Source organism: Thunnus maccoyii, chromosome 24 (genome assembly GCF_910596095.1).
Source record: "Thunnus maccoyii chromosome 24, fThuMac1.1, whole genome shotgun sequence".
NCBI classification, from domain to species: domain Eukaryota; kingdom Metazoa; phylum Chordata; class Actinopteri; order Scombriformes; family Scombridae; genus Thunnus; species Thunnus maccoyii.
The window spans coordinates 10813001-10826596 of NC_056556.1; the positions used below are offsets into that span (position 1 = coordinate 10813001).

The window sequence follows — 13596 nt, forward strand, 5'->3', positions numbered from 1 at the left end:
TTATGCTTCTCTGTGTCTCTCTCCCCCCTCTCTCTCTCCTTCTTTCTCTCTCAACCCAACCGGTCAAGACAGATGGCCGCCCACCTAGAGCCTGGTTCTGCTTGAGGTTTCTTCCCGATAAAGAGGAGTTTTTCCTTGCCGCTGTCGCCAAGTGTTTGCTCATGAGGGAACGTGGGGTCTTAAAGAGAACGGTCTAGACCTGCTCCATGTGAAAAGTGCCCAGAGATAACTTCTGTTGTGATTTGGCGTTATATAAATAAAACTGAATTGAAACTGAATTCTCCTTCATATTCACCATAAAGGAGTTAACTTGCTATAACAAGCACTTACATGTTTTGAATATCAAGGGACCTCCTGGTACAAGATAATATGTGATTTTTTATTTATTGATTATTGGTGTCCTTGGTCATAAATCACTAGAATAATTATTATATTTATTATATGGCCATGAAAAAGCACATGTGTATATTCTAAATTATATTTGTACCTGTATTTGGAGTACTATGTATAAGTATACATACTGTATGTGCAACATTTTATGTACTATATTGGTTTTTTTGTTGTTTTTTTTAATTTTAATAATAAAAAACCCTAATTCTTCTCTAAAAATGCTCCTTGCCATTTTTAAAAAGCAGAATGAAGTTTCCAAGTTTCTGAGCAACTTTAGTAAACAACTTTACTTCTCCTCTGGGAGGCTTTGCTGTAGGTCTTCCAATGGGAAGTAACTGGTAGCTTATAAATCCCACTTTCAAAGAGTTTCCCCAAAACATTTGAGCACTTCCTGACAAGCCTGGTTATTACAGACTGCTGGACGACGTCGCTCTGGCAACTGTGGTGCATAATTTGTCTCCAGTGAGTGTGTATCTACCCTGAAATAAAAGATGGGCTGAACCAGCAACTCGTCCTCAGTATCCCTCCTGAGAAACAACAGTTGCCGACTTTAAACACTGTAGAAAATATGCATTATTGAGTGACCCTACAATGAGGTCAGAGTACAATTTCAACGAAGGTTCACCAAACACAATGTGGATATATTTCTAAGAGCATCTAACAGTTACTCCATTGTTTAGTCTACTGGTAACTGAATAAAGTATTTTTAGGAACTTAAGTGCCACTACAGGTCTGCAGAAAAGCTAGTCACTGACAGTCCTGGTGTATTTGGTGTTGTAGTGGACATGATGATGAAGAGGCTCCGGTCCTCCCTGCCAACACTAGCCAACCTCCTAAAATGACCTCTGACTAATAAAACACAGGGACTGTTTTTACTGTGGAGCTAACATCCTCACCATTCTTCAGTGACACATCCTCACTATTCTCCAGTGACACATTAATGAGAAGAACAGAAAAGTAATGCTCGAACAAAATAAATCCATTTAATCACTGTCCTGCCGTTTTTTTCCAAAACTTCGAACATAGGATGAGTAAACTGTGTGAAAACCTCTCGCAGCCGCCACTGGATGACTTCTCAACGAGCGTTACAGGATATTATCAAAAGGTCTGAGGGTCATGTCTCCTACAACATGTCTCACTAAACAGGATTACGAATTAGCTGATTAACCGCGGTTAGTCAGCTAGAACACCTGTTTTTCCCATCCATGCTTCAGATTAGATTAACTTCATGTTTTACTCGGCACACTATCCAGCTAACTTAATTCCCATTGATGAGACAGAATCCTGCAATCAACAGCATTTCAAAACTTACCAGGTGGCCTTCCTCCTTACAGATTCATTTTCGCGAGAAAATCTCAGAGCGGTGACTTGAGACTTGAGACATTTTTCATCAGAAATTGGACGTGTAGAGTTATGAAAAATGTGGGTGTTTTCACGGAGGACAGGGTCAAATGAGCAAAGATATCGAGTTGCCTTTTGGGAATTGTAGGGTCCAGATTTTTTTGCAGTTTGTCTCATACTCTGTTCTAAAATTCAGGATCAATTTTGAACATTCGTCGAACAACAATACTAAATGGATAAAGCCCTGTATATATATATATATATGTACATATTCATCAGGCAACATGTTTTATGGCTGCACCATTACATCAAATGGAAATTATCTAGATATCTTGCACATTATTTAGTGTAAATTGTACCTTGTTTACATTTTTTTTTACACATTGTTCCTCAAAATAAAGTTTTTCATAGTAGGAGTTTATAGTCTTTGGTCTGCCAGAGTTAAAGGTTAACTATGTGTGCTTTGAATTAAGGCCATTTTAAAAGGTGAGCTGATTAGCTACTGCTCCAAGGGAACCTCATTAGTCCACCAAACAGTCTATATGAGAGTTTTTTAACTTCATCTTTAACCTTAAATTCAAAAGTGAAGCCGTGATCTAAGTCGTAACTTTTTAGAGGTAAATTACAACTAAAGTGTGCAGGTGGAGAAGGAGGACTGTGTGATTTTTCATCAAGTCAGCATTTTTTTTTTTTGTGGAATAACACACGAACACCAGACCAGACACTTTGATGTTTGTGACACACACACACACACACATATATAAATATACAAAAGGCTCCCATGGTGTATGGAAAGAGAGCAGTAGCAGTTTAACAAGACAAGGATTGCTGTGTTGCTGTTTGTGTGTGTGTGTGTGTGTGTGTGTGTGTGTGTGTGTGCGCGTGTATGTTAGGAGTTAACGTCATTTTTATCACCTCCTGGTTTCCTAGCAACATTGCACTGGTAAAATGCTCTGAAGTTTACAAGCTGTGTGTGTGTGTGTTGGGTGGAAGCAGAGGGGGATGGAGGTGCGTGCCCGTCAGAGTCGGTAGCTCTTCTCGTTATCCTGTCCATCACTACGGCGGGGATCAGCACAGAGAGAATCCATCCAAAAAACATCCTAAAACAAATCTGTGCCGCCGGCAAGAGAAATAAACACTGATCTCAAGATTGTAACTGTTGTGGTGGTTACTTGAGAAGTCCCGAGCCGATTTGCAAGATCAGTGGAGCTGTTTTTAATCTATTAGTATCAGCTGTATTGTTTATTTTAACTCAATAGCCAGAGCACAAAGGCCACATGTATGACAGGTGATATCCTGCTAAAATCCAAAGTGAGTGTTAGCAAAATTATTACTATTTATGGTGTTCGTTTCAGCTCAGTTCCTAGACCAGCGGGTAGTAAATGACTATATAGTCAACTGAATTGCAGGAAGTTGCAACAACTACCTAGCATCTACCTGGCTAATAAACTGACGATTATCCTCTTAATCATTTCATTGTTTTGTGATCTAATACAGCAGTGTCATAGCATGAGAATCACAGCTGCAGCTGATAAAATAATCATGTGCTCTTTTGATTCAAACAAGCTAATGAGTCAGCGATGATGAGTCAAATATGATCATGGCAACCTAGTTAGTAACTTTCAAGATATCTTGCTTTGGATGAAAACGTTGAATAAACAAAGGGAGAAAAACCACATCAGCTTCCAGGGGACCTACTCTCAGTGGGGTATTAACAACAAACAGCTCATCGATACCAGATTTGTAATGGCTACAATTTTGCTTTAATCCAAATTTTTCCATACACAACACTTATCCCAGACCACAGAATGAAGTAAGTTACACTCATTTCATCCTCCAATTCTCTGCAATGACTCAGATCACTCTGATACATCGCTGATTAACATGGTGACTCTGAAATCTATTACTAAGAAGAAAATCACGGACTTAAGATCAAAAAAAGTTCAAAAAGGGAAGTAACAGGTAGATTCAGTTTTGGGGTAGATCCACCACTTACCTATTTCCCTTCATCCTCTCTAAAAGTAAGACCCTCAGAGGCCTCCCATAATGAGGTCTGTCCTGCTGCTAAGGCTGAGTCTCGTTAAGCCTCCTGCCCTCGTTAAGCCAGGGCTTGATTGGAAGCCCTCTACCACTATTCTTTAATGAGTACCAGAAGCTGTTGGCTAATGGACAGGGAGATTCTCCCGTACATCTAGTGGTTTCATCAAAAGGTAGAATGACACAACTTTTGACAGAGTTGGGGAGAAGTTTGATTAAAAAGAATACAAGTTTTTGATCATTTTCCTTTTTCCTTTCCTTGGCCAACCAGGAGACATTTTCTACAATGATATGAGAGACAATGAAGTGAAGGAAGATGCAGTCACATACCAAACCATTCAAATTTAAAAGGTACACGTTCTTTCACCTTGGATGTTGACAATCTCATGGTACATATTGCTATCTTTTTGGATGCTGTTAATAAAAGAAAGTGTGCCTGTGTAGGTAAAATGATGTAAACTCAGGTAAAAAAAAAAAAGTCCTGGCGATGGTGTAAAAAGTGATGGTTAATGACTGAAGGCTCCTGGAAGTCGTCACAGGGGGTTAATGGAGGAGAGGTGGCGGCTGTGTTTGATCTCAGTGGGACAGCAGCTGTATTAAAACAATAGTTGGGAGCAGCGCAGTAGGAGCTGTAGTAAAAAAAAAAAACAGCATCTCTGTGACTTGTGTGTAAAGACCACAGGCCATGAGGGAGAAGGAGACAGTCTGAGACAGAAAAAGAAAAGGAGACATGACTCAAAACTTCAATAATATGTAAATCTGTGCTACAAAACACACAAATCAGCATTTTTAAAATGGCTGGAGAAGACCTCCGTACTCTGCTATTGTGAAATGTCGACTGGTTTGTTGTGCTGCTGTCCGGTTTGTTAGTGTCAGCACTATGTTTATATTCTCCATCGCTAACATCAAGAACAAGCCCAGTAGTATCAACTTTGCACAAACATACACGATTACTGGAGTATTTCTGGCTGCACGCATGTTTATCCTTGTTCCAGCTCCTCTGCCCTGGTGGACACAAGGCTGGACTGAGACTTCCAGGGGTCCCAGAAACACTTGGTGCACTGTGCGGCAGATGCTTTCTGGTGCTCTGATAACAAGTTTGTTTGGGAATTGGCATTACATACGTTATTATTTTCATTTCACTGTTATTACTTGGATTTATATAGTGCTTACATGGTGCCTTTTCCTGAATAATGGGGTCAGGTAGTATTTGAGTATGGGTACTGATTGGTTTCTGGGTCTCTGTGTGTTCTGTATTCAATGGAAACTTGGCAGCAACAGGGGCCCAACAACAGATTTTTGCCCCAGGGGCCCCCAGGCAAGTTAATCTGGCCATGGGTAGGGTTTAATTTTCATGTTTTATCAACTATTGTAGGAGTATAAAAATGTTATCATCAAATAAATGATTCATTATTGGACAAAGTGGCAGCTTTTGCAGGGTCTTTATCTGCAGCTTCCTGTAAACAGACTAGGAACCATTCAGTGATTAGTGCCAATTCTACTTGGGATACATTTTAATATGCTGTCTATGTGCGTGTCCAACAAAACACACCATCATCCACAAATTCCTCCATTCTGAGCAGAGTGTGTTTATGAAAGGTCAACAACTTCCAATATCCCCAGGTGGTTAATTAACCTGACTCATCATGACAAACAAGCAGCTGTTCTTACTGTGGTGCTCTCAGTGGATGCTGAAAAGGCCTCAGCCAGAGCGTTCGTCTCTTCTCAAGTCTGCATTATGCTCCTCTGGAGATTACACTTGAATACCTGTGTTTTCGGTACATATACTGAGACAAAGCTGCTTTCTCCAAACCCTATTAAGGGTCCCATACAACAATCAAGTGCCATCAGATTCTCAGTTACAGCTGCATAAATACTTCCCATGCCAGAATGGTCGCTAAAAATCCATCAGAAGAAGTGTGAGTGAAGTGGATCTGAAATTTTGAAAATGAAACTATGCAGTAAGGAATCAGACATACAGTCCTCCATCCTCAAATCAGAGAGCGCTGCAGCATTCAAGTGGTCGAGACTGGACTTAAGTCCAGGAACAATGGGCCTCATGCATGAATGTTTTCTTATTTTTCGCTTATATTTGTTCTAGCACCAAGCAATGAGAGGAAAATAAGAAAATCCCACATGGGATCCATGAACTGGTGCTGACAGCCAAGTCTGTTCTTACCCACCTGAGTAAATGAATCATGAATTGCATTTGATCTTAAATGCGCATGCCAGGCAATTTGCAATTAGCATAAGGAAACGCCCCAATAAACCTATGTAAAGGCAGCAGACTTAAGTGCGGTGTGCAAACCACAAACCAACAACAAACCACTGCAATTTGACAGGTAACGTTAAACTCAGACAAAAGAAGAAAGGAAAATGCCATCTAAGGGCAGCAGAAGGAAAAACTTTTCTTCTGCAGAGACAGAAGCTTTACTAAATGAAGTTTCGTTGAGAAAAAAATCTTATGTCCAAGTGTGAGCAGTGAGGTCACAGGTCCAGAAAAGCGCAACGCATGGCAACAGATCACATGTGCAATTAATGATGTATGTGCAGAAGAAAGAACTCTTAGCGAAAAAAAAAACAGAAAATGGTTTGATCTGAAAATAGACACCAAAAAACGACTGTCTGCTTCCAGGCGTACTATTACAGCCACAGGAGATGGCCAGGAATCTGTCAAAACAACAGTCATGGATGAGCGCATTGGAGCCATCATTGGAGAGGTTTGTTTCTCGGGGGTGCAGTCTGATAGTCTGCTGGACAGTGACCTACCACAGCCAGGAAACATCCCGTCAGCACCAGACAGCATACCCCAGAATCAACTAGCAAGATCTGAAGACAATGGTAAGCATCAATCCATTTTAATTAAATTTAATTGCAGAATTTAATTAAGTTGATTGCTTCATTTAGTTCAACATTTAAAAAAAAACACTTGAATTTTACCTTTGATTGAGTTGAATTGTTTTCTACAGTCGATTGCTCCAATAGTACTGGACAGTCCAGGAACGACATAAAAATCCCTTTTTATCTGGGTGTGCTGAGCAGCGGTATATGGAAACTGAATGTACTGGTGTTAACTGGACGATACCCTGGAGAACTTTGGGGAGCACACGACTGACGGTGGTATGCCAGACCTATCACCGATCTCTGTCTGGAAGGTCCCAGTAGCCAGGAAACCGATAATGGTGAGTACTTGCAGATGAGGTGGAGTGGGATTAGATCGTTTTATCTCTGATCTAAATTGAGGCTCCAGAACGGCACACAGGTTTTGAAGAATCTGCCTCGGTAATCGAAAACGCCTCATGAGCCACTCATCACTGTCAGTAAACAAAGCTGCTCGATCTTTAAATGTTCGCTCTCTTCTCGAGGCTTGGTTGGCCAACGCATCATGCAGTAGCAAATAAGCAATTGCGGAGTCGGTTGACCACAGCTGTATACTACTTTATATATTATGACCGATCATAATTAATGGCATGTGCTATCATAATTAATGATTGGACAGGTGTGTGTGTGTGTGTGCTAATTTTGTTAGGCTAGACCTAATTATCTATAATAAGTGTAAACATTTAAAATTATTAAATGAATAAATACTTGTAGAACATTTTTCTTCTGTGTTTTCATAAAGTAAATTGCTTTTTCATCATCGTTATTAATATTTCACAGCACAAAACGCAGGTTTGCTTTTGTGCGTATTGGCTTACATGTGATCTAAGTTGCTCTAAAACTTTTTGATCTTACCTAAGAACAAGGCGGAAGTATGCAAGTATTGATGAATGCCACAAAAAGTTCTATAATTGTTAAATTGCATGCACAATTTAAGATCAAACCTGTGCGTACACATGATTCATGCATGAATGCTCCTCAAACCACCACCAAACGTAAATCAAACATAAATATAGCTCATAAAACTACATGTCAGTGCAAATATATAAATACATAATGGTCCGTTTGCGCAATAGATACACGACAGTAGAGAAGAGAATCTAGCGGACTATCAAAAACTATCACAAAGTTTATAGTCAAGAATTTTGGATTAAGTTCAATATCAAATACGCTGGAATAGATTCAAATACATGAGTTGTGTGTTTTCTAGTGTGTGTGTGTGTGTGTGTGTGTGAGAGAGAAAGAGAATGGGGTACAATTGGTATGATATACATGCTCCATATGAGAGCTTGAGATGACAGCTATGTAAATACAGACAGACAAAAATTACATGAAATCAAAACTAAGTTGTATATTTACATTCATTGGAGTGATTCTATCTTACACTGGTTTTTTTCTTTCTAAACACAGTCTGACATTCATTTTATTATCTCTAAAGAAACAAAATATTTTAAGAAGAATCATTCCAGTTCACAGTTTTGAACTGCAAACATACAACACATTGCCAGTACACAAGCCAAACTGTTGTTTTTTGATGTGAACTAGGCTTTTTTTTTCTGCTCGGTGTGGTGTTTTGGCAATGCAGGTAATCTGATATTCATGCCAATAAAGAGGATTTAATTGGATTAAGGGAGACGGAGTGAAAGATAGAAAATAGGAAGGACAGTTAGACAGTTAGAGAGAGAGACAGAGAGAGAGAGAGATAACCTGACAGAAGAGAGAAAGAGAGTTTCCGTTGGCTTCGGCTAAAGCTGCACACTCAAAACCATATGCTTGTCATAGCGTAGTGTGAGTCTCTGTGTGTGTGTCTGCGTGTGTGTGTGTGTGTTAGGTGGGCAGGGCTTAGCTGGAGGAAAACTGCTCAGACTGTGATCCTGCTGCTCAGACAGCAGGATCCCCGGGACAAACGGAGAACAGAGGAGCATGCAGACAGACAGACAGACAGACAGACAGCGAGTGAGACAGGTAGAGGGAGAGAGAGAGGAAGCCTGGTAGAGACACAGACGGAGAGGAGGAAGACAGGAGGAGATAATGAGTCAGAGAGGAAGAGAAAGACAGACAAGCAAAGCAGGAGCTGAAATATTCTCTATTTTCATATTGCACTGCAGTAGCGACTTGCTCCAACAGGCCCGTCTTACATGCAATATAATATATAACAAATTAGGCCTATTATCGCACATTTTGCATAGCAGACAGAGGAGTCAGCCAATCAGATTGTATACTATTTGACAGACAGAGAGGTCAAACTGCATGTTAAATGTTGAGGCCAGCCATCATGATAAGGAGCCAGACAAAACACCCGCAGCAGAGTTTTGGCTGACTGAGCATTTTTCAACTGAGCATAAACTACAATAGCTAGGACGGAATTATGTAAATATGAAACTTAGTGACCTACCGGACTCTTGGTCCATTTTGATTGACAGGGCTGGGCTCTGGGGGGCGGAGTCTTCACTCAAAGAGTAGCTGTGCTCTGCTTGAATATCTGTAAGATTAAAAAGCCATTTTCAGACATGGAATAGGAAACGTCGCTCTTTCTTATCTATTTCTTATCTAACTTTTAAAATAACGGCTTTTTTGTCATTCGGATGTAAACGTTGCTTCCAGCTTTATTTAGACATGACAGGACAGTTGTGGAAAAAGCCACAAGAGTTGAAAAGTTTAATGATATGAAGGAAGAAAAGTCTGTTCTCTCACAGGATGCATCAATGATTCATTTTATGACATATTTTGCCATAAAAGCCTGAATTAATGACCGCCATGAGTGCAAGGAAAACTCTGCTCCTCATATCGAATTTCCCTAAAACATTTCTCCCCAATTAGATCATTTGTTGTTATTAGATAGCAAAAATCTGCTGGCTATTTTATGATGCCCAGCGGTGCACAAGCATAACATGACAAGACATTAACTTTATGTGAAACGGTTTCCTGAATATTTATAATTGCATCCATGCAGTTGACCTGGATAAAAGTTGAAAACGGCCAATAGGGAGGCAGAACTGAGAAGAATCTCAACTGGCTCATTCACAGTGCAAACATAAACATTTATGAATGTAAATATTCTTTTTACAGCTTCCTACAATCATAACTATCTCACTGCAGGGGTCTTTGCTGCACTAGTGACCATGGCAACACCTGACAGGAAGCGAGGAGCCTGACGAGACCTTTACGACAGCCTCAACAGTCGAGAGAAGCAACAGTAACTCTGAGCCGGGATAATAGTTCCCACTCCTGCAGCTCTGGCTTCTGTTTGAAAGTGAGTGCCTAGTGGTAGCTCAGTCAGGTGTAGCCTGAACCTGCCACTTGCCAGTCTTACTCTTCTCGGACTCAGCACCTGCTATGTGAGAGGTAGAAGAAGCCCAGTGTGTTTCCTGCTGGTTAAAAGACAGGATTTTTGGAAGTCAGTGAGTTGAGGAGATGACTAAGGCTGCTCCCCCTAAAACTCAATGAGACGAATCATCTGTCGGAGACCCCTTAGTTGACTGAGATTCTTCGAGTCCAGCAGTCAGTGTGCGTTACAATAACAAGATGAAACAGATAGAAGCTTAAAAAATGCAAAAATGTACCCCTGTTTATTCATTTTTATGTTTAAAGAGAAATTAAAATATAGCCTAAAGAGCTTGATTTAAACAGAAATACATGTGTAGTGCTTGTCTCATTATTCCAACAGATCCATATGGTAACCTCACATTATATGTCAGCAATTCAAATAGGCCGCAAGTCAAATCTTGTATCATATGCAGCTGTCTTTTATTGATTTTTAAATACTCAAATATATGTTCCCATGACTCTGTTGCATTTGACTATGTTAATGTGGTCGAAATTATCACTTTAACTCATGCCAATGGATATTAGATAGCCAGATAGTCTTTATGAAAAAAAAAAGGAACAAATAGTTGAATCTTCATATTGAACAGCCAAATCTGATTCGACTGACAGAATCCTGAGTCGGGTACAAACCAAGGAACAAATTGATACAGTTGGTCTCTATGTAGAGTTGGCTTTCGGATAAAACCAAATAATGGGATTGGGGTCTTTTCTACCCAGACTGGCTGCTGCACTGTTGGAGGTTATCCAAGGAAACGGGAGGGTCATCTGGATGTGACTATGAGTGGTGGAGAGGAAAACTCAGAGTTTCTTGGGTCTAAATCCATTTCAAAGCAAACATCTTCAAGACAGTGGTTGGCAACAAATGGCAGATGAGATGTTATTGGAAGGAACAGTAACATCTCAGACTTATTCTTTGTTTTTTTAACACTTTTTCCTTTTTTTAATACTGTGGGGGAACTGTGTTGAAAGTGGCACATACTGTATATTCTTTTTATGATCATTTTTCCTATATAAAAAGGAAGAAGAAAGAAAGAAGAAGTGACCTGGGCTGCTGTCTATGTCCATGTGTAAAAGTGAAGATCTGTCTGCCAGCAGGGGTCGCTCTAATAGATGGTCCTCGAAGAAACTGCTGAATAATTCGCTGCTGAAGTCGTCCATCTGGTCACCTGAGAAAGGCTGGAACACATGAGGAGAAACATGGAGAAATCATTGCGTCATTGTATGCACAGAAACACGGGGTAACAGCACATTCAGCTAGAAAACTTTTCCAAACTTGTCTCAAAATGACCTGACTACAAAACTAACAGAAATGGAAATATAGAGGGGTGATGGAAACGTGGGACAGCGGGACACTCTCATCTCTATTGTTTAGTGCTAGCAAAGTCAGCTAATGAACTACTTTTGAACCAGACCCTGGTGGATCCTCCTGTTCTGCTGTCCACTGTGATTGCCTCCGCAGCCACGCAGGAGAGGATTATATAACGGAACTAACTGACGCACACCTTGTATTTCTTGGACTGCGTGAAAATCTGATGTTTTTAATATCACAGATGCTGGACAAGAGACATTAAAACGAGTCTTTAAGGTACACGAGTTGACTTGACATGCAAGGACCTTAGTGTGGATCTGCTGCTCTGCAGGTGCATTGGACTGTTACTGGGAGTAAAGATAACACAGGAAGCACCTCCGCCCTTAAAACCCATTGGATTATCAACAAATGCTTCGCCACAAAGCTGGAAAAAAAAGCTGTTTTCCTTAGCTCACGAAAAGTGAACGTTTTGGAGATACACGGTTTTGCATGGCGTGGCGACATGAAAAGATAAGAGGGAAAATGGGTCGACATGTCTGATGAGCTGGTCTTTCGATAGATTCATCCTCAGTCTGGATGAATGAGTCACTGAGCTGAGAGACAGTGCTCTGGAAGCCTGGGACAGCATGGTGCTTTGATTTCACTGGTTTAAACACACAAAAAACACACATACACACACAATATGAGTCACCCTGGTCTTAAGCAAACATGCACAATGCAGTACAAAAGCAGACACACACACACAGATGGGTTGGTTGGAACCCATTACTGCACAAGTAGTAATGAGTTCCAACCACTGGAGGCTTCTCAGACAGACACTATGACAGAAATAACTTGATTTAATTAACAACAAATACAAAAAAATGATTTATATGTTTTATTCCAGGAAATTAGCTTAAGCTCTTCTCTAAAAACTGCATGAAATGTCACAGAGGATTAAATCAGTCCAGTAGCAACAGTAAAGGCACCACTGCGACAATAAATAAAGAGCTAACGACAAGATTTTTTATATCAACTATGGATCAAATGTGGAAGTAATGTAAAAGGCGTTGCTCGTAGTGACGAATCAACCAAAGAAGTCAACTCTGTTTTGGTTTTCTATCACATAAACTCCTCTCTTATCAAGCAGAAAACAGCTGTTTTCAGTGACAACGCTCTGATAAGCCCACTGCACGCTACCTACCCAGCACCACAGCGCTTATAAATCACTATAATACATAAAATCTATCTGTGGAAAAAGGAGATTCCCTAAAAAAAAAAAATCACAAACTGTATTGGCTCAACCGTACAGGACTATACGTTCTGTAGGTGTGAGTCACTGGATCACTGCTGGTGTGTATATTCTTGAAATAGCGTTCGAACAAGGCGACTTTAAATAACATTCACACCATCACACATGCATTATCTTAGAGCGTGTGCCTGCTCTTTGGTGCGTGTGTGTTTTTGAGTGTGTGTGCGCCTCTGTGACTATCTTTAGGAGGTCAACTGTGTCTGCGGTGACACACTGGGACACACGCAGCTGTCTAACGAAAGCACATGGAGAAAGCGCACACACACACACACACACACACACACACACACACATACAGACACATATGGAAGACATACAGATGGGGGTTAAAATAACAGAAGCACATGACATAAGGAACTGATGATGTTATGAAACTCAGCTGTGAACTGTGGTGAGTTTTGAAAATATCAACAGTGAGATGAGAGGAAAGTTTGAGATCTAGGGCTTAACCACAAAAAGCTTTGCAACAAATTAATTAGGAAAACTAATAGAAGATTAATAGTTATTTAGCAATTAAACAACAATAATAATACTAATAAAATGAAATGTAGTGTTTAAAAATGGCAGCTTTACGCTAGTTTAGCTAAGGAAACAGTTTATGGCTTTATTAATCCATTAAGTTGCACAGTGTGCCAGACTATTCTTGTCATTTTGTTCACTCTCTGTATTCGTATCCTTTTCATGCATGCATCCATCTTTTATGCAATCTTATATTTACCATATAGAAAAAACTATCTATCCAACTCCACAACTATGAGGTGTTTCACCACAAACAGAGATGGAAAGGAGCCATATCTATATTTGTATTTGAACAAAGTCTCACAATGCTCCAAAAAGGTGTGTGCTCTGCACATACACTCAGCGCTCCGGCATTCACTTGCTCTTTCACACATAAGTGAATACTCACTCAATTATAAACAAACACACCCACACGCACAGAAATAATACTGACAAAGCAGCTTTGTTTTCACTAAATGCTGGAACAATAGCTCTTTAAATAACCTTGACACTACCCCTTTAA

At 40.1% G+C, this 13596-nt stretch overlaps 1 protein-coding gene and 1 long non-coding RNA gene across 6 annotated transcripts in view; one reads left to right on the top strand and one right to left on the bottom strand.

Annotated features, from left to right (window-relative positions):
- creb3l1 (cAMP responsive element binding protein 3-like 1) overlaps positions 1–13596 on the bottom strand; it is a 43789-nt gene that overhangs the window by 14608 nt on the left and 15585 nt on the right. For all 4 annotated transcript variants that reach the window (XM_042405210.1, XM_042405208.1, XM_042405209.1 and 1 more), the window contains 2 exons: positions 11019–11151; positions 9044–9130 (listed from right to left, as the gene is read on the bottom strand). In XM_042405210.1, coding sequence (XP_042261144.1) covers positions 9044–9130; positions 11019–11133 — 202 coding nt within the window. In that variant the 5' untranslated portion in view covers positions 11134–11151. The remainder of the gene's footprint in view (positions 1–9043; positions 9131–11018; positions 11152–13596) is intronic.
- Positions 3514–10208, top strand: LOC121892271. Of its 2 annotated transcripts, XR_006094362.1 has the most exons (5): positions 3514–3941; positions 4040–4119; positions 6404–6609; positions 6738–6950; positions 9748–10208. It is a non-coding gene; the product is annotated as an uncharacterized LOC121892271 (long non-coding RNA). The 2 variants fall into 2 exon arrangements; XR_006094361.1 differs by having other exon boundaries at positions 3514–4119.